Source organism: Camellia sinensis, chromosome 3 (genome assembly GCF_055761805.1).
Source record: "Camellia sinensis isolate YWXY chromosome 3, ASM5576180v1, whole genome shotgun sequence".
NCBI lineage: Eukaryota > Viridiplantae > Streptophyta > Magnoliopsida > Ericales > Theaceae > Camellia > Camellia sinensis.
The window spans coordinates 91,093,574-91,120,731 of NC_138963.1; the positions used below are offsets into that span (position 1 = coordinate 91,093,574).

At 38.1% G+C, this 27,158-nt stretch overlaps 1 protein-coding gene and 1 long non-coding RNA gene across 2 annotated transcripts; both read right to left on the minus strand.

Annotated features, from left to right (window-relative positions):
- Positions 1 to 5,213: 5,213 nt before the first annotated feature.
- LOC145821062 (uncharacterized) lies at positions 5,214 to 9,205 on the minus strand. The gene is made up of 3 exons (XR_014363102.1): positions 9,112 to 9,205; positions 6,714 to 6,778; positions 5,214 to 5,996 (listed from the first exon to the last, which is right to left on the minus strand). It is a non-coding gene; the product is annotated as an uncharacterized LOC145821062 (long non-coding RNA).
- Positions 9,206 to 11,180: 1,975 nt separating this feature from the next.
- On the minus strand, positions 11,181 to 14,849 carry LOC114266233 (putative polyol transporter 1). The gene is made up of 3 exons (XM_028207115.2): positions 14,527 to 14,849; positions 12,681 to 13,031; positions 11,181 to 12,569 (listed from the first exon to the last, which is right to left on the minus strand). The coding sequence occupies exons 1-3, from the start codon at positions 14,675 to 14,677 to the stop codon at positions 11,464 to 11,466; spliced, it is 1,608 nt and encodes a 535-aa protein (XP_028062916.2). The 5' UTR covers positions 14,678 to 14,849; the 3' UTR covers positions 11,181 to 11,463.
- Positions 14,850 to 27,158: the final 12,309 nt, after the last annotated feature.

The window sequence follows — 27,158 nt, forward strand, 5'->3', positions numbered from 1 at the left end:
AAAATACCCCTAAGCCATAGCTTGACAGGCTCAGAACCTCGCAATGAGGCATAGTGGTTGGCTTGACAAAACTGGAGCTTACCCCGACACTTCTAGCCACGGTCTGGTGCCTGTACACCTACGTATATATATGAGCAGTGAGCTAAAACCTAGTAAATAACATAATGCGTAAAGAGGTTTAGAATGAATGTCCTTACAGTAATGAAAACAGTTCATTAAATCAGTATTTCAGTCGTTCAATCAGTACAGTCATATGTGGTACATCCATTAACATAACAGTACAGTAAACAGTAGGTCTTGAAAGACCGAACAGTCAATGATGGCCATCAATTAGTAAACAGTAGTGGTTCCAACAAGGGAACCGATAGAGATCTCTGTAATAGTAACAATCAGTAACAGTAGTTGCTAAGGATGCCACAATACAGTTCAGAATAGAGGACATACATTCATTCTATTAACAGTATCAATTTAGAAACAGTACAGTTCAGTTGTTCAGAAGATAATCATTTTTGAATATATCTTTACACAGTTGTTACTCACAGAGTTCTGGGCTACAGTTAGGCTAGAGCGTGTCCCCAGTCGCCAACCCTACACAGTTTACAGATTGAACACATACTAAGCTACACAGTTGGGAAATATAATAATTTAATCCCTAATTTGCCTCAGTGTGTTCTACATCTATATCCTTATTAAGATGTCTTAAACTAGGCCTAAGAATGCCTAGGATGGGATGAGGATGCAAAGATGCATTCAGAAAACAGTTTCAGAATTTTCAGAAAAAACAGAGCCCCGCTCGAGCGCAGGTTTCCCCGCTTGAGCGGACATACAACAAAGGTACCCGCTCGAGCCGAAAATCCCCCGCTTAAGCAGACTGTAAAAGTACTGGATAGGTGAAATCCCCGCTCGACGGACGCTCGACGCCCGCTTGAGCGTGAGACACATGCCCCCGCTCGAGCGTACAATCCTCCGCTCGAGCGGACTGTAAATCAATTAAAGATGCTGGGAGCTCAATTTTTCTGCTCGAGCGTCAATTTCCCCCGCTCAAGCGGGAGTCAAAAACCTGGATTTTCCAAGTTTGAGTCCCAAGTTCAAAATCATGTTTTGATGCATAAATTTTCGATCCTCTTGGGCTAAATTTCTTGAAAACACTTGTAAACACATAGATAACTTGATTCAAAGCTCAATTTAAAAAACCAAAGCCCAAGGGTGTTTCAATTAAATCCAATTTCAAACCAATTTTCATGAACAAGATGAACATGCAACATGCATGAAGTTAAACAACTTACAAGCCTCAAATACATGCTCTATTGAGCTAATATCTTCAAAGACAAGATGAATTCATGGACTTATCATAAATATGAGCATGCATGTGACAATTTTCTATGGAATCAACTCAAAATTCAATAATATAGGCATGCATGCATGAATTAAGCTATAATTCAACATGTTAGAACTAAATCATGACTTGACTCCTCAATTAGACATGAACCATGCAAGAATCAACTTAAACACAACAATGAGAGGTTAAATCTCCTTACCTAAGTCTTGAGTTTAAGGTGTAGGAGCTTAATTATGTAATCAACCTTCAATTTCTTTAATTTCTTCAAGCAAAACACAAGAAGGAATTCAATTCCTCTCCCTCTCTCTCTCTTGGTCGGCTAAGGCAAGGGAAATGAGCTGATGAAATGTTTGCCTAAGTGTATAATAAGGCTCAAATATAGTTCATGAAGTGGCCCACTCACAATGGCAAAGTTGTAGATAAGCCTCACTCTTTAATTAGCTTTACTTAATCTAGTTTAATCATACGAAATCAAATTTCAGATAAATATGCCATAAAATCACATAAATTATGATGATCATAAAACACTAATCGATCTCCGGTTCGGCCGCCGATAAGGCCTTCAATTCGCAATTTAAACATAAAACATGAACAGATAATCAAACAGTCAAACAGATAGATAATGCATTTAAACAGATACAGTCAATCAATTAGTTTCAGATTTCAGTCAGTCAGTTCAGTATTTCAATCAGTTCAATTACTTTTCATAATCAGTCTCAGTTTAGCAGTAATTGGTAGTTTATCGGTAAACAGTAGTGAGGGTTGTTACAGAAAATAAGAAAGTAGAATTTTCTGAAAAGTGTTTTGAAAAACTGGAAACCAAGCAAGGTGAATGACTTTACAATCAACCAATTTCAAAACACACACACACACACACACAAATTGCAAAGTATAGAGCTTAAGAACCTCAAATATTTATAATTCGTATAATAAATAAAGTCAATAATATTAATATATTACTAATTAATTAATACATGTAAACCCATCAAAAAAATAAATGGTAAATTCTATCCTCTGAAATGCTAGGGTGGGCATAAGTAGCATAATCATTAGATTTATTAGTCATGCTCCCATACTATTGTCAGCGAAAAGTCATTTTTGCCAAACCAAACACTCACCTCTTTAGTGTATGCGACAATTGCACATTCCTCTGAGAAAATCCATATTTAATCTGTCAATAAAACCCATAATCATTATTAACGCCCACTCACCACCATCTTAAAACGTGTCTCTCTCTCTGTCTGTCCATTTGCAGATAAGCCATGGCCGTTTCTCCCTTTCCAACCCCCCCAAAACCCACTACAAAAAAAAAACACTTTTAGCGACCTATTTTTTGGTCACCAAAAGTGTAATTTTGGTTGCTGAAAGTATCTGCGACATGAACAAAATTGGTTGCTGAAGCCCTGTCACTAAATGCTTTGGCGACCAAATCAATTTTGGTTGCCTTTATAAATAAATTGGCGACCAAATACTTTCGTCGCCAAAAGACTAAAATTTCGTCGCCATAAAGTAACATTTAGTCACTAAAAAATAGCCTTTAGCTGATGACATGTTAAGTTTCAGCGACATATAAATGCGTCGCTAAAAATATCTTTCAGTGACTAAAAGAATTGGTTGTTGAATGTTAAAACTTTTGGCGAACAATCAAGTTTTGGGTCGCTAAAAAAATTATGGACACATACTTTCAGCAACATAAATAAAATGTCACCAAAAGTAAACTTATAACTAAAAAAACCTGTCACCAAAAATTCATTATTTATAATTTTTTTTAACAATTTCCCTGTTTAATACATAATTCATAAACCTATAAATAATTTTTTTTAACAATTTCCCTGTTCAATACATCATTCATAAACCTATAAACATAAGCAAAATATAATTCAAATCAACACATTTGCGCAAAGCATCCAAAATATAAACTAAATTCAAAAGTAGTACCATATTAAATATAAACAACATATCAAATCCAAAACATCCAATTCAAGTACAAATCTCTTACAATCCCAAACTTCAAACATGTAATGCCCAAAGCCCTTCTAAGCTTGCAAATTCATAACAAAAACCTATGACAAAATATATCCAAAAATTCAAAATGTACGCCTTTGATGCGCCCCGAACTATAATTCATCCATTGCCAATCCAAAAAACCTTCCAAGCTTGCAAATTCATAACAAAAACCTATGACAAAATATATCCAAAAATTCAAAATGTAATCCTTTGATGCTCCCCGAACTATATTCGATGCATTGCCAATCTGTCAAACATATGAAAAAAAAATTATAATGTTAAAATGTTAATAATAAAGGTCTTGGTCTAAAAACATTGGTTTCACATTATAGATGAACAAATTGAGAGAAAATTTTCCTACGGTGAATTACAAAATTTCAATATACCAAAATCAAAAAGTAACACATAATTCACCAGTTAAACTTGGCATATATGAACTAATTACAAGCAATATCTCTATAAATTTGTAAACCAGTCACATGTTGTCCAACCAAAACCTAGCTCAAATTATGTCATTATGGAATACTGATGAAATCCAATTTCAAGGTTCCAAAACAAGAGCAAATATCAATTGAGTAGGAGCTATCACTGCAATGAGATGTAATCCAAAGTGCTAACTTTACTTTCATGACTAAATTGAAATCAGAAGGACCTAAATCTTAAACTTGAGGCTGCTTTTACTTACATGAAGGTCAAATTATGAGATATGTGACATTTCTAGTATAGCATTATAATGTTCTTAGGAAACATAATAAGAGTTTAACATTGGGATAATGAAATTAAACCACATCTTTAGTCCCTAGATTAAAACAAAATATAGTAGCAATCTCAAAAACATAGGGATAATAAATCATCCTTTCTTTGAAACTCTCATTCCTAAACTCTAGTTCCTTCCTAAACTCTACTAGTCTCCTTTCTAAACTCTTATTTTCTTTTCTCTAGTTCCTCTCTAAACCCACACATCCCACCATACAAACCCACTAGCATTAAACCTACAATAGCCATCACGGCCAATAGATAGATAGTAGCCAACTAACTTTCCAGCCTCTAATATATCCACAAACTAACTTTCCTCCCCAACTCAACTAACTTTCCTCACTGCTAGTAGAAGCTTTCCAGCCTCTGATATATCCACAAACTAGGAATAGCGAACAACCAACACAAATATTAGAGAGCAGAAAAATTGGGAGCAGATCCAAACGTGAGACCAAAATAGAGATAATGTGGAGATCAAAGACGAGGCCAGCTCAATTAACCAGATCTCTTGCAGTATCAAGTCAGACCAAAAGATTTTGCATTAAAGAATACTAGTGGCAAGAATCCCAATAGCAAGAATCCTTAACCAACTTAACTAACTTTCCTCACTGCTAATAGAAGCTTACTAGCCTCCGATATATCCACAAACTAGGAATAGCGAACAACCAACACAAATATCTGGTTTCTACTCAATCAGAGCCAAGGTATAACACTGGATAAACCCAAAAGGAAAGAGCCAACAAATACCTAACAGAAATACAATTTAATACAACCAAATCATTTTACAAAATTGGAAAACAAGGTTGAAATGACACAAAAACTGATTTCTAAACACTTCTTGAACAAAGAACCAAACAAAATTAGCACACACGCGAGCGCACCAAAAAAGAGAACTTGGGTAATAGCCCCAATAGGCTAGTTGGCACCTTCACTTTCCTATAGAATAGAAAAATGCTCCAAACAAGGAATGAAATCAAGAATTCATAATATAGGCCCCTTTTTTTCTTTCAAAAATCAAAGGAAAATAGAAAATGGATCCAATAACTTGAAAAAATTGAGAATTTAGAAATACCAACCCCACACCTAGTCGACTTTCAACTTGTATCTGGACTCTTGACAAATCGGACAGTTTTCCAAATTTGCATTCTTCTTCCAGAAAAGTGCACAATCATACTTACATGCATGAATCGTCACATATCCTAAGCCTAAGTCACGCAAGAATTTTTTGGCTTCATAAAGGGTCCATGGGATCACTTGATCACTTACCGGTAGAAGGTCTTTTAATATCCCCAACAACATGTTGAATGACTTATTGCTCCACTTATTCAACACCTTCACATGAAGCATCTTAACAACAAATGATAAAACAGAAAACTTACGACACCCAGGGTACAACTCTCTTTGAGCATCATTCAATAATTTATCGAAGTTGCGCACATCCTCTCCTTCAACATTGTTAGCCACATCATCGTCATCGTCTTCTTCATCCCCCTCATTTTCATTATCATTCATGATAGTCCCCATGTAAACATCTTCTAACAAATTTAGGAATTCATCTTGATCTCTGTCTATATCTTCTTCCATTCTGTCCCCAACACTTCCAAAGTCATTGTGGTCGTCATCATTCAATGCATGAGATTCATTCATGGGAACAGATTCCCCGTGATGCACCCAAGTCTTATAAGAAGGGGACATTCCTTTCACGACCAAATGATACTCCACAATTTTACTAGTGTGTTGTTCACAATTCAAACAGTCCATACAAGGGCAACGAATCTTACCATTTGGCCCTACATTTAACATTGCGAACTGAACAAAAGCCTTTACCCCATCTCGATACTGGGAACTCATTCTATTCTTAAGTAACATCCAACTCTTGTCCATATTTGGTCACCTACAAAGCCAATGTTATGTGAAATTCCTTTATCACTATGTACACTAATATTCAATAGGTAAGTGGTCCTATGTCATTTAACTAAATTTAAAAAAAAAAAAAAAGAAGAAAAAAAAAAGGAAATGCAATGTAGAGTAAAGGGTGAAAAAGAATCATATAGTAAGCGATGACATAGATATATACCTTTAACTAAATTAGGTATGTGTAATTTATTGACAAGTTGAACTAACAATAATAATTGATAAACAAGAATTACTATTCAAGTAAAGCATGCAATGTAGAGTAAATAGTGAAAAAGAATTATATAGTAAGTGATGACATAGATACATAAATTATAATTGCTATATAAATTATGGTATTCAAATTGTTACATATTAGTTTAGTTATTTTTGTAAAAGCATATTCATTTATTTTAGCAATTTGAGTTATTTATTTGTTGAGTTAGACATGGAATTGAGATTTTTGTAGCAAAACACAACAACCACCCCCTAATTAGCATATTTGGGCTTATCTTATTTATATATCAAATAGTTCCTTGGATCATCTAATTGTTTGTTATATCATGAATGCTCACAATAGTAAAACGAAACTAAGAATACAATAAGTGAATCCTAAGAATACAATTAAGTGAATCCTCTAATACCCACAAATTTAATAAAAAAGTGTCAAACTTCTCTAAATAAATTAAAAATGCCTTAACAAATAGTCAAAGATTACCTGATGTAGTAATTGCCCCCAACGAACGAGTGCAGCTTTTTTATCTCTCTGCATTAACCGATAACCTATAATAATTGATAATTGTAAATCAAATTTTAAATTAAAATCGCACTATACATGAAATTAATGAAGAGATATGGACATGAAATAAATGTCAAATAACGTATAAGGACACTCATGGATATGCGCAAAATAAACAATTCACCTACACACCTAAATAAATTATTGTACTTCTTAAAAGGAGATATCATCCGTAAAAATATGAAAAGTGAGGTTCAATCAACATGTCCCAAAACACATCAATGCTTTTTGGTCAAACACAAGGAAAAGAAGATGGTGGATGCACTTATTCCACTTCAATGCTTTTTGGTCAAACACAAGGAAAAGAAGATGGTTTTCAACAAAAGAAGATGTATATTATTTATAGTATGTGTTCTTATAAAAATACAAAATTATTTTAATAAAACAATAACTTAATAAAGCAATAATTGTAATAGCTTCATTGTATATTATCTACGAACACTGCCAGGTTTGGGATAGTGGTGTTCTACAGTGGGGTGTGAAATCTTTGTCTTGAACAAAATAAAACGGTATGAATGTTTGTGTCGGTTCGACCAATTAATAAAGTGTGTTTTTGGTTTGAATTTATTAAAAAAATATAAATAAAATTAAAAAGTGTGTTTTTGGTAGTAATATCAGCAAGGCTAGATTACATCATTAGTCTTTCTATTTTTTATTCTTATAATTTTAATTTAATTTTTACACTTTTAATTATATTATAATGTACCCCATCTGACTGTGTTATCATATTTTGAATTAAAAAAATCATGTACAAAATTACAAAGATTAGAATGAAATTCAAAATAAATTATAGAAAAATTATATCATTAATTCTATAGTTTAAATGAAATGTTATTCTAATTTTTATAATTTTAAGGAAAATTAAAGTGCTGTTTCACTTAAATTACAGGAGTAATAGTATCATTTGCCAACCAGCAACTTGTACTTGTACCCCAATTCACCCCTCATTCATGGGGAGCCTACCAAGCCATGTCGCTTCGGGTCAGCAAAGGGCTATTTAGTGTGACTCACTTAAACCCATCAACATGATTTGCACTTTTCATTATGTAATAACTTTTTAATATATAAGGATGGTTTAGAATAATCTAAATAAGTATATTTTTTATTTTTTTTATAAAAAGATATGTAGAAATGTAAAGAGGTGATACGACTCAAAAACAATAAAATGATAAAAAAAAGTGTGTTACAATAGGTCACGCCAAACAAATTCATAATTTATAAACATAATTAAGTTGATAAGATGTATTGATAGTTATAAAATAATTAGGTTGATAAGATATATTGATAGTTATACGATTAGAGATCACATTTATATTAAAAACAAAGTGATTTTGAAAAATAATTCATTTTGAAAATAAAATAAAATTTTATTCAATCATCATGTGGTAATCAATGTTCGATCAATTTGATTTTTACATAAATAATATGCTTGACAAATAATAGAAAACGAACAATTTAGATAATCTTAATAGGTTTGGAGTCAGACCTAGTAAGAGTCATAGCAACCCTGTTCTGTACAAAACACAACACAATGGACACCCGATTTCTCATTCAACAGCATGAGATTATGAGTCTCTAAAAAAGTGTTTCTCCAATCATCTCTTCTTATCCATGTTAGTGACCAAAGGCACTTTTTACTCCCAGAAGGGTATCTATATCTCCCACTATATACAGTATTAAAATATCATACAGTGGAAAAACATCTTCCCTCTCAATGCTCTATATTCTCAAACTGAGAAACATTCAACAAACTCATTCATTTTGGCCTCATTTTATGGTCACACAATCAAAACATGTATTCAATGTGTGAATATGCACGCATGTGTACAAGCTTGTCAATAATAATGAAGTGATTAGTTAGTGAACTTTCTGGAAAAATAACCCAATCGAAAAATAACTCAATGGGGACATTCTCTTACTCTCTATCATATAACCTAATTGAAAGCCTAGGAGAGGGAAAGGGACTACATTTAGAATATTAGAGACAGAGAAGAGAACAGAGCAGAGACCCAAAAAGAGGGTCGCGATCTGCTGCTGATCTGCTGCCGATCTGGGGCTGCCTAGCGTTGCTATGCCGTTGGCATTCGGCTGCGCGAGAAAGCAAGAGGGAGAGGGAGAGGGACTACATTCAAAATATTAGAGACAGAGAAGAGAACAGAGCAGCGATCCAAAAAGGGTCGCGATCTGCTGCCGCCGATCGAGCACTGTTGTGCCTTTCACATTCAGCGGCGCAAGAGAGTAAGAGGGAGAAGGAGATGGAGAAGGAGAGGGAGAGGGAGAAGGAGAGGGAGAGAAGAAGATGAGAAGAAGAACATACCTGAGAAGTGCTGCCGCCGATCGCTGCTGTGTCGTTCTGTGCAGTGTGCCGTTTCACACGGATGAGAAAATGAGAAGAAGTTAGGTCAATTGGTTGTTTATTCACTAGTCAACATTTTTTGGCAATAAAAAATTTGGTAAAAAAAAAAATACAAATTAATTTGTCTTTAAATTATTTGTCTTTAATAATTTGGTAAAAAATAAAAAACTTTGTTTATTGATATAATTGTCTTTATAGAAATTATTTGTCTTTAATAATTGTATTATTTGTCTTTAAAAAATACAAATTATTTCTATAAATTATTTGCCTTTATAGAAATAATTGTCAAATTAATTATTTCTATATTTTTACAAATTTCTATACATATTATTTCTATATTTTTATAGACAAATTAATAGATTGGTCCAAATTAATATTTGTATGGAAATATAGAAATAATTGTATAGAAATTATTGTAACAATTAATATTTGTATAGAAAACATATTAATATTTGTCTTTATAGAAATAATTAATATTTGTATTGTAACAATTAATATTTGTATAGAAATTATTAATTTGCTACAAATTTCTATTCAATTATTACTATAAATTATTTTTATCAACAAATATTTGTAACAAATTATTTCTATATTTTTGGCAAACTTTGTTTATAGGAATAATTGTCTTTATAGAAATTATTTGTATTTAATAATTGTATTATTTGTCTTTAAAGAGTATAAATTATTTCTATAAATTATTTGTCTGTACCAAATTGTTTATTCACTTGTCAACAATTTTGGGCAATAAAAAATTTGTAAAGACAAATAATTTATTGGCAACCAAATTAATTTGGTTGCCAAAAATATTATTCAGATTTTTAGCGACCAAGAAATGTCTGTCGCCAAACAAATACAATTGGCGACTAAATGTTCCGTCGCTATAAATTAATTTGGTCGCTAAAAAGTTTTTCGCGCTCCCGCGCAAGAAATTCACTTTGGCGCCAAAATCAATAGCGACCAAAATTCTAAATTCGTCGCCAAAGGTTTATTTTTTAGTGACCACAAAAATTCTGTCGCCAATTATGTATCTTTGGCAACTAAATTTTTGTTTGGTTGCTAAAAAGTGTCACCAAAAAAGTTTTTTGTTGTAGTGACCCCCATTTTTTTCTTGAAATTCTCACTTCTCTTACCAAAACCCTAATTCACATCCACAGAATTTTCTGTCTCATTCTTACTCTCAGAATTATGTTCTGGATACATGTTTTTCTTCTGGTATAAATATTAATTTTGGCCATAAAAATGGCGGTTGTGACTAGAGATCGTTACCTCAAATCTCTGGTAAAGTTCGTGGAGAAGCAAGCGGGTGCCTTGATAGAGTTTAAGAACCTCAATGAAGTACTCAGATTAAACTTTTTTGATTCCAAAACCATGAAAGTTGTACTTCTCCGAACTATGTCGGTCCTGGTTTACCAACATTCCATTGTTCTTGGCATTATCAACATTACCTAACATTTATAGATTGAAAATGGATTAAACCTTCATACAGGGGAAGAGAGCTACAACGAAAGATACAATTGAGATACCAAATGCAGTGAAGATACGGATTCATACATAAGAGAACTTACCAAATAGAAACATACAACCAATCATATATCCACAGGCTGCTTTCAAGTCTTATGAAGTTGCAAATTTTTTTTTTTGCAAAATATAGTGCAGTTATTAAGAATATTTCAGTGAATTCAGAACAAAATGGAAAATGCAATGATGCTATAACTGCCTGAGGACTGGAGACGTGGGAAGTGGGAAAGTGAAATTGGTTGTTTCAATTTATCATTTTATCCCTAATTAAAACTGATGTAAGTGTAAGAAATTAAGGTCATTTTAAAAAAAAATTGGAAAAAGTTTTTGAGAAGTGACTTCATGACACTAAAATCACTGTTCTCTTTTAATAATAGAATAGATAGATATATACATTCTTCTTAAATCCATTTCTAAATCCCTAATTAACACAACATTAGCTTTTTGGAACATCTCTTGACTATTGCCACACATTCATATGAAAGTGCATCAAATCTCAATACATCCACCAATATCAAATTTGGAAATAAAACTTTTTCTTTCTTCATTTTCCAATTCATTCATTGTTAGACTACTACAATTTTTCTTCTTTTCCACTGTATATGACCACTGACATTTTCTTCCACTTTTATTTCCTTCCGTTTTTTTATTTCTTTCTTTACTTTTTCATAGGATATTCATTTCAATCCTTTTTTCAAGTGATAATTTGGAAGTACTGAAGTGAAAATACATATTGTAAATAACATGAAAACTAGTCATTGTTTGGCAAACATATCTTTAACCAAATCCTAACATCTAGCACTTAGTTGTTCCCATCTGAATCTGATCATTACTGATACCCTTATTATCGTTACCATCACCGGTACTATTAACTCCATTGTTGTTTTTCTCCAATTCTCTCATGATTGACCTCCACCTAAAGAAAGTGCCAAACAATACTTGCATTTCTTCAAGGGTTTTACCCTGTGTTTCTGGAAGTAATGTGTAAAAGAACACCCAACCAACCATAGCAACTCCCATGAAGAGAAAGACGGCACCACCTATGGTGATGGCTTTGTAGAGAGAGAGAAAAGTCATCGATAGAGTTCCACTCATCACACGATTAACTGCCACTCCCACGCATATCCCTTGTGCCCGCAGTCTCAGTGGAAAAATCTCCGAGCTGTAGACCCATGTGATGGGCCCCATCCCAATCGAGAACGTGGCAACATATGCTAGTACTGACGTGATCGCCAAAGCAACGGCCCAGATCAGTTTCTTATCGGAGTGATCTATGATAGTCAAACTCATCCCTAGAGTCGCCAGGGACACGACCATACCCGCAACGCTGTTCAAAAGTAATGGTCTTCGCCCGATCCGATCAAGTAAAAATGTTGCCACGAGAATGAACAGTGTCTTGACAAATCCAACGGCCACCGTGGCGAGTAGCTTGAAGTTTTCGTTTGTTATACCCGCCTTCTCGAATATTTTCGGGCTGTACAACACGACAGCATCTATGCCAGACGTTTGTTGGAAAAAGTGAATTCCTACGACGGCGAGCAGGATGTGCTTCACGGTCGGCGTCGGGTGGAGGAACAGCTCCTTCCAAACATCTTCGCCGTGACTCCTTTTCGACACCTGAACGACGTCGTCGTTGAACTCCTCTGGAATTCCGACGGCTTCCTTGATGTCGGCGAGCCGCAGCTGAGCCTCCTCTTTGGAGTCGGAGGTCTTGTCCAGGACTCGCTTGGCGTCACCCAGCCGACCTTGTAAAACGAGCCACCGTGGCGACTCCGGCATGGCGAGGACCCCCAACGCCAAGAACACCGAGGGAATCGCTCCGACTCCGAGCATGAATCGCCATCCTAAGTGAAGTGGAAGCTTCGAGAACGCATAGTTTGATACATATCCCAACAATATACCTAAAAATGTAAAGATTTTTTTTTTTTTAAAATTTACTGTGTACTACATAGTTTTGTATGTATATATATATGGTTTGTATAGGATGAGAAAGAAATAGGAATGATATATACCGGCGTTGATGAAGACTTCGGGGAAAGATACGAGGAAGCCACGAGAGGCGGCGGGGGAGACCTCGGCGGTGTAGACTGGGGCGATCATGAGGGCATGGCCAACGCCGATGCCGACGACCAACCGGCCGACCATGAGGAAGGCGTAGCTGGTGGCGAAGCCCATGAGGATGGCTCCCACGAAGAAGATCCCGGAGGCGAGGACGATGGTGTACCGGCGCCCCAACCAATCGGAGGTTCGGCCTGCGGTGGCGGAACCGAGGAGGGAGATGCCCATCAGGATTTCCAGCTGGACGTCCGAGATCTTCAGGTCCTTCTTGATGAACGGTCCTGCTCCGCTCATCACCCCAAGATCTGCACATATTTGTCGAATCAAGATCCTCTCCCTAGGTCCTACTAAACTTCTTATTTGTTGGGTTGTTGGGTTATTGGGTTCACTTTTAGGCTCAATTTTGATAATTTAAATAGTCACATTTGAAGATTTGTTAATTGTATCATATTTGTAAAAAAATCAAGTTGATCGGATATCAGAAAATATGTGTTCGGATCATCGAACTAAATTTTTTTTTTTTTAAAGTTTAATAAACAGTTTTTCGAACACATATTTTCTGATATCCCACCAACTTAATTTTTTACAAAGATGATATACTTAACAAATTTCAAAATATAACGATTTAGATCATTAAAATTAGGTCTAAAAATAAATCCAACGACCAATAAATAAGAAATCAAGTAGAAACTCAAGGAAAGGATCCTAACTCATATTTGTCACCCGTAATTTTCTTTAGCTTTTGCTCATAGCTTTCTTGGAAAATGAACTTTTCCAACATATATATATATATATATATATATATATATGCATATATATATTTTAAAAAATATTTTAGAACTCTAATAAATATGTTATAATAGTTCTAATGGAGTGTGAATCTCACTGTAATACTATTGTTTGTCTTGTGATTTTTTTATTTTTATTTTTTATTTTTCATGTCATTAGAGCTCATTAGAGTTTATTAATTTAAGGGTAAATTACATTGATACCCCTTGAGGTTTGGTCAAATTACTACTCACCACCTGATGTTTTGAAAATTACATTCTCACCCTTGTAGTTAATAATCTCATTTCAGAAACTCTCTATTTATGTAAAAAGCAACAACTCTTTGTAGAAAAATAGAGAAACTTACATTAAAAAAATGGTAAATTACTTTTACACCTCTTGAGATTTTGGTTTAATACATATCAGTCCCTGACGTTTGGAAAGTTACACTAATCCCCCTGTCATTGTAATTATTTAGAAAAAATGAAGCTATTAAACTCCTACACTCTCTTTTTTTTTGCTTTTCTTTACTTTCTCTTTTTTTTTTTTTTTCCTCTTTCCTTTAATTTTTTTAAATATAATTTTTTCTATTTTTCTACTAGGAGTTGTTACCTTTTATATAAGCAGGGGTTTGTAAAATAAGACTATTAATCATAGGAGTGGAAATGTAATTTTCAAAACGTTAGGGAGTGAGTAGTAATTGGACCAAATCTCAAAGGATGTCAATGTAATTTACCTTTAATTTAGAGGGATATATCTTTGTTGATATATTTATAAACATCAGCTGTATAGAAACATGATTAATTTTGTTTCCTTCCGAAAATTACAAATAACAAATTGTTTTTGTCTTTTTTTTTATTTTTTTTTTATTTTTTTGAAAACAAACAAAGGTGGGTTTTCAAGTCAGAAAATAATTTTCTCAAAAACAGTTTCCTAATGAAAACAGAAAACGAAAAGAACATGCACAACCAATACTTAGAAAGAAGCATATCTTTAGAGAGTGTAAAGCAGTGTCTGGATGATAAAACTCACCATAACCAAGTAAGATGGAAGTCATGGAAGCTAAAATGGCACAAGTAAAGGCATACTTGTTTCGTTTTGGTTTCTGCGGTGGATCGAGAGCTGGAATGGGTGTCTGAGTCTGGCCGGAAAACCCATTGTTCTGAGGCTTCCAGTCAGCCATCTTTTAGAGAGAGAGAGAGAGAGAGAGAGAGAGAGAGAGAGAGGATGTGAGTATTTCTGGTTATATATATTATTGGAAATTCAAATGGACATGAACAGAGGGTATATGGAGAGTTGTTTCGTTCTTGTGTCGCTGTGGTGGGTTAAGCAATAGCTGTGTAGTATAAATAGACATAAACTGATGAGCATACCTCATCATTGATGATAATGATGCGTATTATATAATGCGAAATGTTAGGGTCATGAATTTTTTTTTATGAAAATGATTACGAAGGATTTGTAATTTTTAGATTACCTTGATTAGTGTGTGATGTTTTATTCTAAGTGTAATTTAAAGGTTACAAATTTTTTATAATCATTTTTATGAAAGACTTTTCATGATACTTAACATTGTTGATATATAATAGATCACAAGATGAGTTTGAGGCATCGTTTGGTAACCTTCAGTTTTAGTTAAAAAATTAAAAAATTGTCACATCACTCTCTCTATTTTTTTGTATATCTTTTCATAAAAAATTAAAAAATTATTAAAATAATTTGTTTCTAAACGAGGTCTGACTCTAAGAGAAATTTTATTTTTTTTAATAGCCAATGTCGGATGATAATTCAATTTGATATTTATTTATTAAAATAGTAGGATCTAATAATTTTTTTATTGTGTTCTTAAAAATAATTTGATTTTATTAAGTGATAAATATTATGGAGTAATATTTGAAGAACATCAATTTTCAAATAATCACTGTTGACCCATCTGCTTTGTTACTCAAGTTGCAGGATTTATCTGGCAGTAGATGGACCTCAATGGACCAATCTTTTAAAAATCGGATCGGTCTGTAAATTGAAAAATGGATTGGATGGACGGAACGGAATCAAATTGTGACGTTATAAATATATTAAATTTATATTTAAATAAAAATATAAGTAATAAAATTATAAATTAAAAAAAAATAAAAATATTAAGTTATCTTAAGTATTTCTCATAATATTTTTTTACTAAAAAATATAACAATATATATTTTTAATTTTAATTTTCAAATAGGAAAGGAAATATTTAATATTCCTTTTATATGGCTTTAACTCAAATAATTTGATGAATGAAGAGCAAAAATTTTTAAAGATATCAAAATTTCAAGTTTCCTTCCGATAAATTTGATTGAATCCCACCGAGATTTCTTAAGTTTTTTTGCAATAATTCTTTTTTTATAATTAGGTAAATATTTTCACAATAATTTCAAGTTCTTAATTAGATTTCTCACAAGAGTAGACTTTTGAAAAAGAATTTCTAATTAAAATTTTCTTATATATATATATATATATATAAAAAGAAAGAAAGAAAGACAAGAGAGAAAGAATAAAAAAAAAATAGTCAGAAAATATTAAAAAAAAATTAATTTTTAATTTTATCAACCCAGCCAGTTTGACTGACCCGTCGTTGAGTCACCTAGTTCGGCGGTTCAACCGTTGGCTTTTCCGATTCTCTCTAAATAGATTGCTTTTTGGCTTGGAACAATTTATAAAATATATCCAAACTGAAACTCCGACTGATCAACCGTTCAACCGATTGAACCGACTAGGCCAGTCCAATTTTTAAAACCATGCACTCGAGTACATATTGAATGTATGTCATATCAAGTGGCAGGATTAACAAAAGATAAGAGTTAGACTTATTTTGGGAATTCGATTAGAAGTTAAATTTTTAAAATTATATTACCTTTTTATTTTTTTATATGACTTTTTAAAAAAGGTTTTAAAAAAAAATCAAAAAATCAACTTTTAACCTATTTTAAAAATAATTCTTAATAGTCAAAATTTACCTGATTCACGTAGAAGAACGTTTTGCATGAATTTTGACATTAATTAAGGTGCCTATAAATTAGATCAGACACTCAAACATTAAAAAAAATTACATGATGAATTTGTAATTTTATTAATTAGTAACATTAGATAAGATGGTGTCAACGCTATGCTCAATAATTTTTTATCAATTGAAGTAAGAGAAGCTCTCCTCCACTATAGACAGAAGTACATTTTTTTTAAAAAAAAAAAAAATTATGGAAGGCATGTTTTAAAAAAGTAATGATGCTCGATCTCCTAATTTACAACATTTAAACTACACATAATAATGTGGTATTGAGATTAGACTCACAAGATAGAATGTTTGACAAATAGAAAATTGACACTAATACACATTATTAGGGGTGATGTTTAGAGTCTTAAGTATTTTTCTTAAAAAAATAGAAAAATTATTCATTCCTTAATTTTACACTTTCAATTTCACCTCAATGATGTGAAAGTAAGAGGATTAAAAATGAGAAGAAAAAAAAGTGTAACATCACTTTACATGATAGTAGATCACATCATTAAAAGTTAAATTAAAAAAATAAAATTAAAAAATGTAACGAGACTGAAAAAAATATTATCAAATGAGTAATTTTAAAATGCGGACTCATGGGGAACCAATCAAGACCAACTATGCAAGCTAGTTTTCGCCCATGAGTCAGCACGAGAAGTACTGATTTTATTTGTAATGTATTCTATTATTATTATTTTTGTACGGAGAGGAAATAACTCTCCTCGTATAATCCTGTTGACCAAGTCCACGCTCCTCCGTACGACGTCGCTTCGTCACCTGAAAACACAAACGTGAGCTAGCCGGCGGGTGTGTGCCGGAAACCTCTCCGATGCCTAAGTCAGAAAACTTGACAAATAGACAAAGCTCTAAGTTCTCAGAAAGATTGTGTTCAATTACCTCCTCCAAGGTGATGCTTGTGAGCTTTTATAAGTTTCATATGGCACAATCCTAGTAGGACTTGTATTTCTCCATGCAGAGTCCTCCTAGGATTCATTCTCCTAAGGATAATGCTTATCCTTTTACACCCTTCCCCACTGCTTAAACCAAGTGGGATGGTTTTCTTTATGGCCGAACTTCCATTTGACCGAAGTAAAATTGGCTATACCGAGCCACAGAGGGCCGAACTATCCTTAGCTCGGTCTTCCCCCCTAACTCCTTACTTCGGCTGTTCTGTTCACCCTTGACGTACTTAGATCAAACTTCCAAGTAACAAGTTCTGACCGTCCTAACCATTGTAAGTCACGACCGGACTAACTCTGAGACCGGCCTAACCGTAAGTTGCCTAAAGACCGGAGTAGTTTTACTCTTCCTTGGGCCGAAGTAAATATTTCTTCTTGAGCCGGAGTAATTTCACCTCCTTGGGCCGAAGTAACTTTATCTTCCCAAGGCCGGAGTAACTTTGCCCTTCTGGGCCGGAGTATCTATTGCGGCCTTCTTACTTAGTCCTTCGCGTTTTGGGCCTCAACGCCCAACTCGCGGCTCGGCCCAATTTTTTCCAAAAATTACCCTCTCAATTGCCCCTTAATTCCATCTGCTTAACATGATTGGGATTACCAGTTCATCAGCCGAGCTGCCGTCGTTTTAAGCTATTCCAGCCGAGCTAAAAACCCTCGAATTTTTCAGCCGAGCTAGTTTTACTCCGGGCCCTGGTTTGTCCGGTCAAAAACGTCTCTTCAATCATAGTGTCTGTAACGCTTCCCATTCCAGTGACACGTGGCAGGCTCTGATTGGCTAAGGACGGCTGTCACGCCGTCTTCGTGCTTTGTGATCTTGAAACAGTTCCCGCCCAAATTTTGGGCTCTCTAACAAAAGTGATCCCTGAGGCTAGGGTATCTTCACTTTTACTATTCCTTCATCCTCTCTCTCTGCTTTTTTGCTGCTCGAGTTCTTCTTTCTACTGCAACAGATTTTCAACTTTAGTCCCTTCCTTAACCTGGTAAGCAAATTCTCTTTCCTTCCTGTTCTGTTTTGCTTTCGTATCTGCATAGCTTTGTTTTGTATGTTTTTTGCAAACATTTTTCTTCATTTGTCTGCTTTGCTTTCGTACTTTTATGAAGAAACCAGTATAACCCATGAGTATATGTCATATACCCTAGAGAAGACTCGATTTTGATCCAGAATCACATCCCAACCGAACTAGGATACTGTTTGTGTTATGTATGTAGATAGATTCAGAAAATAACCGAACTAGAACTTGTAGGAATATCAGTAGTTTCTTCTGAACCACTCTAGCCGAGATAAAATCACCGAACAAGCTTGCACATACCGAACTAGGTACTTCGGTCTATAACCGAGCTAAGCTTTCGGGGCCAAGCCGGTTTTCTTCGTTCTTAAACCGAACTCGGAAAGCCGCCCCTAGAGGCTTAACCGAAGTAACTCTATTCACACTACAACCGATTTAGGCCTTGGGGCTAAACCAGCTTTCTTAGTTTTTTTAGACCGAACTCGGAAAGCTGCCCCTAGACGATAAACCGGTCTAATCTGCTCAACACCGAGCTAACAAACCTTCTGATGAACCGAGGTAGAACCAGCCCACTAAGCCGAAGTAGGATTTGTATATCTTGCTTATAATTTGTAGCGCGGTCCAACGATCTGTGCTTAACCCCTTTGTTTTCTACCTTGCAGACTTAGGTTGCCCAGGCATTCCTGCGTGTGCTCAACCGAGCTACTGAGCCTAGTTTTTGTACCGAAATAATTTATTCATAAATTATACGACAAATGGGTAAGTATAGATATTTAGTCGAAACCCCTGGTGGCATGGCCGAATTTAGGCAAGATTACCAGATTCCTGACGACGTCCATCTGACGTTGGCCGAAAAAGATGCTACTCCCTGGGATAATGAAGGCTTCGTCCCATTTACCCTTCAATCCATAATAGAAACCAGACTACGGTTTCCTGTCCAACCGCTAATCTGCGAATTTCTTAGACAGACTAGGTTATGCCCCACCCAACTGTCCACCAATACATACCGTATCATAATGGGAATAGCCGCACTAAACCACCAGACCGGTTTAAACCTTGGCCTAGCCGAAATATTCCATCAGTATTCCATCGGCTCGAAGAATGCTGGGTGGGTTTATTACCTTAGGATCCGCCGCCGCCGAGAGAAGATAATTAAGCATACACCAGACAAAGACCTTAATGATGATGATTTCTTTTGGGTCTCTGGGAACTTTGAGGATTTTCAAGCCCAAATTCCTGGCCGACCTATAAATTGGAAAATGGGAGAGCCTGGTAATTTTACTTCGGTCTTCTGCTTTGTGTGTTATCTCGGTTGTTTAGTCTATTAGCCGAACTAACACTTCTCTTTTTTGCAGATTTCGCCCATCTCCATTCCTTGTATAGCTATCTCAACCTCGGAGTCTTGCGAGCCGCATTTCGGATTAAAGAAAGAGATTGGGCCAAGCTTCTAAATTTTGAGCCGACCTATCGCTACAGCGGTCGCCGAAAAGCAAGGGTGACTGACTTCCTTCTTGAAGAAGCACCGGAGCCGGACCCAACTTTGCCCGAGATAAGACTTGTCCCTCTAACCGCAGAAGAAGAGATGGCGAAAAGGAGCAGAGTCAGGGCCCTTCTCACCGAAACAACTAGGCCCGAAGTGGCGCCTCCCAGCCAATCGCAGCCTGCTGTTGTCGCCCTTCCTTCCCAACAGCCATCCTCTTCCCGCCGAACCAAACGTGCCCGAACTGCCGAACCCGAACGAGTTTTGATTGATGAAGAACCTCCTATTCAGCCGAGCTTACCACCGAGCCCCCGACCGGAGTCCTCTGACCGAACCATCGGCTGCTGGGCACCGAAACTAACCTTCAACGACCGAGACATTCTAGACACAGACTCGGTTGTTGCTGAGAAAGACCACCTGTTGGCCATCAATCTGGCCAAGAGCGTGTGTCTGCCCAGAGACATGGAGCATCACCAAAAACAATTAACCACCGAGCTGAAGTCCATTCGGTCTGCGACTAAATCAATGATTCTGGTTAGTAACTTCGGTCGAATTTCTATTTTTTCCTCTTTTTATTTTCAACTTTTTCTTCGGCTAACAGGAAGTTGCTTTGTCAGGCCATTCAGAAAAACCAAATCACCCACAGGAGAGTGCTAGAGCTGAGGAAAGTGACCAGACAAGCAGCGGCAGAAGCAGAGGCGAAGTCGGCCGAACTGGAAGAGGCCAGAAAGGAAATGGCCGAACTCCGAGGCGAGGTCGGCCGACTGACCGGAATGGTTAGTTTGGCCGAAGCCGAGAAACAAAAGACTGCCATTGTTCTGAAGGACAAGTACTTGCGTGAGCTGGTGAAGCTCGAAAGGAAGAAAGATGCCGATATAAAGGAGAAGGTGAAGGAGGCTGACAAACAAGGCTTCAAGAGGGCAGAGGATGCTTATGCCCAACAATGTAATGCTGCCAAGGAGCTCTTTTTTAAGTGCGGCTGGAGGGGAGCCGTTGAGAGGCTCGGTCAAGATCCTCAGACCGAGGTTTTCAACCCTCCAGCCTACTTTATACCGAACTCCCTGATGGAATATGCCATGGCCATGCAACAGCAGTTCCTTGAGGGCTCAGATGATGAAGACTCTGATGAAGACTCTGCCCCTGAGGATACTTCGGTTGTGAATGCAGATCAGGTAGTTCGGTCGGAGCCCATGGTGGAAGATCTGACTCTTGATCAACCAAGTGAAACCGTGGCTCCAGCCGAACCCATTCTTCCTTCTGAAAATGTTGTTGCGCCCGAAACCGGTTTTCGGGTTGACGCCGATGCTGCCTTCGACGCCGAAATAGATGAACTTTTCTCTTAATTTTTTCTTCTCTTTGTAACCGAAGTATGCCCATGTAATGACTTCTTGTTGAATGAAAATTATACGCAACTCTTATTCCGGTTTTGATGTGTATGTCTGTATTTTGTAATGTCTTCTAATACTCCAAGTGTTATTTCGGTTTTTGGTTGGTTAAACTATACTTACCAGCCAACCACTCCTTAGCCGACATAATTACTTCGGCTGAGGAGTACTAAGTGTTGGTTTAATCCAGCCAACCACTCTTCAGCCTTACACTTACTTCGGCTGAAGAGTAACAAGAGTTGGTTTATTCCAGCCAACCACTCTTCAGCCATACACTTACTTCGGCTGAAGAGTACCAAGAGTTGGTTTATTCCAGCCAACCACTCCTTAGTCATGCACTTACTTCGGCTAAGGAGTACAAAGTGTTGGTTTATTCCAGCCAACCACTCCTTAGTCATGCACTTACTTCGGCTAAGGAGTACAAAGTGTTGGTTTATTCCAGCCAACCATTCTTCAGCCATACACTTACTTCGGCTGAAGAGTAACGAGGGTTGGTTTATTCCGGCCAACTATTGAAGTTAGTTTTTCCAGCTAACTTCTAGTATTTGGTTATTCCGACCAAATGTCCTGCAGCCTGGATCCTTATCCTGGGCTTAGGAAGGGTGTTGGTTTAATCCAGCCAACCTCTAAGTTAGTTTTTCCGGCTAACTTAGAATGGAATGCTTGCAATATACTTAAGTCTTGAAAGCTAACTTTTACAAAGAGTAATCTGTGCTAGAAAGAATCTCATTTTATTGAAGGAAGAGAAAATTACATAATGTTTGAAAAAGAAAAGCTAAAAGTAAAATATCTTGAGATTGGCCGTATTCCATGGCCTAGGGATTGCCTTGCCATCCTTGTCTTCTAGGTGGTATGCCCCTTTGCCGGCTAACCCAACCACCTTATAAGGACCTTCCCAATTTAGGCCTAACTTGCCGTCTCCTGGGACCAAGGTGTTTCCCGTTACTTTGCGCAGTACCCAATCGCCAATTTTGAATTGTCTTGGATGAACTTTTTTGCTGTATTTTCTGATTAACTCTCGTTGGTATGAGGCGATGTGGACCAACGCTCTTTCTCTTCTTTCTTCTGCAAGGTTGAGTTCTAAGGCTATGGCTTCTCCATTTAAGTCTGGATCAAAATTTTCGCTTCGAATTGTGGGGAGGCCAACTTCTAGTGGGATCACTGCTTCCATGCCATAGGCTAAGGAAAATGGTGTTTCTCCAGTTGATCGCCGAGGTGTGGTGCGGTAAGCCCATAAGACGTGAGGAAGTTCATCCGCCCACTTGCCTTTTGCTTTCTCTAGCCTTTTCTTTAGTCCATCCAAGATGACTTTATTTGATGCTTCAGCCTGCCCATTTGCTTGAGGATAAGCCGGTGTGGAATTGTAGAACTCTATCTTGTATTCTTCACAAAAGCTTCTGAAGATTCTGCCGTCGAACTGAGTTCCATTGTCTGAGATCAGTGCTTTTGGTATGCCAAACCGAGTGATAATATTTTGCCAAACAAACTTCTTCACATCTTTTTCTTTGATTGACGCCAATGCTTCTGCTTCCACCCACTTTGTGAAGTAGTCTGTTGCTGCGAGAAAGAATTTTCTGCCGCCGGGCGCTGTTGGAAGAGGTCCTACTATGTCCAAGCCTCACATTGCGAAAGGCCATGGGCTAGTTAAGGGTAGGAGTTCTCTTGCTGGTTGATGTATTTGGTGCGCGAATTTCTGGCATTTTTCACACTTCTTCACATATTTCTCTGAGTCTGCTTGCATATATGGCCACCAATATCCTTGTGAAATAGCCCTGTAAGCGAGCGACCTTCCCCCTTGATGACTTCCACATACCCCTTTCATGTATTTCGAACAGGAATGCTTCTACTTTGCTGGGATGAACGCACTTGAGGTAAGGCCCAGAGAACGATTTCTTATATAATGCCAAAGATGGAGATAGCCAAAACCGCTGCGACTTTGCCCTTATTCTGTTGGCTTCTTTTTTCTCTTCTGGTAGGATGCCGTCTTTTAGGAACAGGATGATGGGATCCATCCAAGAAGGGCCTAATTCTGCGCAATACACTTCTTCTGCTTCGGGGTCTTCTATGCTTGGTTTTGGTAAGAAGTCGACGAGTAATGGATGAGGGATTGATGTATCTGCCATTGAGGCAAGGCCTGCTAGCTCGTCCGCTCGGCTGTTTTCCTCCCTGCCAATTTGTTCTATCCTTACCACATCAAACTTTTTGATCTCCGTTCTGACTAGTTCTTGGTACTTGGCCATTCTGTCGTCCTTTGCTTCGTATTCGCCAGAAATTTGGTTTACCACCAGCAGAGAGTCACTGTACACCATTAGTTCGGTTGCTTTCATGAAGTGTGCCGATTTGAGTCCTGCGAGAAGCGCCTCATACTCCGCTTCATTGTTGGATGCTGGGAAGCCAAGGTTGATTGCTTGCTCTATAACCAGGCCGTCTGGAGAGATGAGGACTATGCCAAGCCCTGCACCATGTTGGTTGGATGCTCCATCCACAAAGAGCTTCCACATCTTTCCAACGAATAATTTCCAGCAGGTGGAAGGGTCAGACGATGCCGTGGGGTCAAGGATGGTGTTTTCCTCAAAGTCCATATTGGCTGTCTGCCCTTCGTCCTCTGTTTGAACTGCTGGTGAGCCTTTGTTTGTCTCTTCCTTGTTGTCCTTAGTATGGTCTGCCTTTGTGCTTGATGGACTACCTTCCACTAGGGGTTGTGCTATTCCGGCGTCAACTTCCGTTCCTGGTTCGGTTGATGGACTACCTTCCACTAGGGGTTGCGCTATTCCGGCGTCAGCTTCCGTCCCTAGTTCGGTTGAGTCAGTCAGGTCGACTGGGCAGATATGATGACTTCCAGGAGTAAATTCTGCGACGAAGTCTGCCAAAGATTGGGCTTTTATTGCGGTCTTGGGTTGGAACTTGATGTCGAATTGTCCCAACTCCACTGCCCACTTCAAAATTCGCCCACTAAAGTTCGCCCTTTCAAACAGAGCTTTTAGTGGAAAGGCTGTGAGGACGACTATGGTGTGGGTGTGAAAGTAGTGCGCCAATTTTCTGGACGCCATCATTAATGCTAGTGCTAGTTTCTCCAAGGGCAAGTACCTTGTTTCGGCTCCCAATAATGTCTTGCTGACATAAAAGATGGGCAGGTGTTGTATTCCTTCTGCACGAACCAACACTGCGCTAACTGCGTGCTGAGAAACTGCCAGGTACAAAAAGAGTTCTTCACCAGGAACTGGAGTAACAAGTAGTGGTGGGGAAGACATGTACTCCTTCAAGCTTTCTAGAGCTCGGTCGCATTCTTCATCCCACTCAAACTTGGTTTTTAAAGCTTGGAAGAACGGTCGTAGTCTGTCTGACGATCTGCTTATGAACCGGTTGAGTGCAGCCGCCATACCAGTGAGATGCTGCACTTCTTTGACTGAGTTTGGTCTCTCCAACTCCTGGATTGCTTTGATCTGAGAGGGGTCTGCTTCTATACCTCGGTTGGTCACCAGGAAGCCCAAGAATTTGCCAGATCCAACTCCGAATGCGCATTAGGATGCGTTGAGGCGCAGCTTGTGTTGCTTCAGGATCTGGAACATCTCGCCTAGATCTTTAAGATGGTCATTCTCATCCTTGCTTTTGACCACCATGTCGTCGATGTAAGCCTCCATTGTTCTGCCTAACAATGGTTCAAACATCTTGGTGACCATCCTTTGGAATGTCGCCCCTGCGTTCTTTAGGCCAAAGGGCATGACCTTGTAGCAATATAACCCCCTTGGTGTTGTGAAGGATGTGACCTCCTGGTCTGGTTCATGCATGGCGATCTGGTGGTAGCCTCTGTATGCATCCAGGAAGCTGAGACGGTTATGCCCTGCCGTTAGGTCCACCAGTTGATCTATCCTTGGTAAAGGGAAGCTATCTTTGGGACATGCCTTGTTGACTGTTTTGTAGTCGACGCAGACACGCCATTTACCATTCTTTTTTGGTACTACGACGGTGTTGGAGATCCATCTTGGGTAGTGCACTTCCCTTATCGCTCCTGCCTCCAGCAGGTTGCCTACCTCTTCTGCCACTATTTCGGCGTGGTGGAGTGCCGATCTGCGTGTGCGTTGAATGACTGGTCTGGCAGATGGGTGGACATTGAGTTGGTGACTGATGAAGTTTGGATCAATGCCTGGCATGTCGTAAGGTGTCCAGGCAAACACTTCGATATTAGAGGTCAAGAATTCCAAGACCTCTAATCTCTCAGCGCTGGACAATGATGAGCCAAGCAAGAAGAACTTATCCGGGTTCTTCTCATCTATTTTTGCCTCCACCAAGTCTTCCACCGCTTTCTGATCAGCCTCTTTGCCGACGTCAGCGAATAGTTCATTACTTTCTGGCTCTTCCACCGAATGAACGTATCCTTTGGCAGCTCGGCTTCCATTCGCTGTGGCGAAGCACTGTTTTGACATGATCTGATCGCCATAGACTTCTTCAATTATACCGGCGTCATTGGGGAACCGCATTACCTGATGGTATGATGACGCTACCGAACGCATGGCATGCAGCCATGTTCTGCCCAGGATGATGTTGTAGGTGGAGGGGACCTTCAATACCCAGAACTCCACCTGTTTTGTTACACTTCCTGCTCTGACTGGAAGGATTATTTTGCCGATGGGCCACTCTGGCATGGAGTTGAATCCAATCAGGGGAGAAACTGCAGGTGCCAAGTCTTTGTCTTGCAGTTTCAGTTATTTGAATGTGTCGTAATACATGATCTCACATGAACTACCCTGGTCAATCAGAATCCGCTTGACGTCAAAATCCTTGACTCGGAGAGTGACAACCAGGGCATCATTATGGGGGCAGTAAATTCGTTCCAAGTCCTTATCCGAAAAGGACATTACGTTTGTTGCCTCTGTCCTCCCCTTCTTGATGGTAGGTTGGGCACTTAATACTTCCCTAAAGTGCTCAGCCTTCTTGATTGAACCTCTGAGCTCGCATACGCGCTCAGGTTCAAAAACTCCATGAATTACATTGATAATGCCTTGGGGTGGTGCATCGATTGGCATTCTATTGGGATGGTCATTATGATCTTGAGGGGCCGGTTGCGCTCCTCCTTCAATGTATTCGTCCAAGTGGCCTGCTGCCACCAATTCTTCCAAGTGCTGTCTCAGTGGCATGCAATTCTCAGTTCGGTGCCCCTTTTCTTTGTGGAAGGTGCATCGTGATCTGTCATCGTAATTTTTCTGACCTTCCCCTAGCTTGGCTGGCCACTTGACAAAAGGCTTGTCTTTGATTTCGCTCAAAATTCGATATATTGGTTTTTTGAACACCGTGGTTATGGCAGTGCGGATTCTCAACCATCTTTTGTCTGGGTCTTCTCCGTTATCTCGTCTGCCACGCCCGTTTTTGTTACTTCGGTCGACCGTGTTGACCTTGGCAGGGGTTTTCTTTTCTGGTGCTGCGGTCGTACTTGATTTTGCTTTAGCACGCGCGCCATCCTCTTCTACCCTGATGTGCTGATGCACTCTTTCCATCAGGGCCTCCATGGTGAGGGGTGGCGTCATGGTGATCGAGTCCCTTAGTCGGTTCCCTACTGGTAGGCCTCTTTTATATTGCGCAATGGCTAGATTGGTGGGGCAGTCTCCAATCTGGTTGAATGTCTCCCAGTAGCGACTGTTGTAAGATCTGAGGGTCTCTTTTTCACCCATGTCGATGGAGAGTAACTGGTCTATCTCCACCGGTGTCTTAGTATTTGTCCGAAACCTTGTTACGAACGCTTCTGCCAATTGGGCCCAGGAGGCTATGCTGCCCTCTGGGAGCTTTTCGAACCAAGTCAAGCCTAGG

What these genes read in the sequence shown, in the direction of transcription:
- LOC114266233 (XM_028207115.2), bottom strand. Translation starts at nt 14,677, where the DNA reads ATGGCTGACTGGAAGCCTCAGAACAATGGGTTTTCCGGCCAGACTCAG. An exon ending in TTCCATCTTACTTGGTTATG is followed by an intron (nt 13,032 to 14,526) that starts GTGAGTTTTATC and finishes AAATATGTGCAG; the next exon opens with ATCTTGGGGTGATGAGCGGA. An exon ending in CGAAGTCTTCATCAACGCCG is followed by an intron (nt 12,570 to 12,680) that starts GTATATATCATT and finishes TTACATTTTTAG; the next exon opens with GTATATTGTTGGGATATGTA.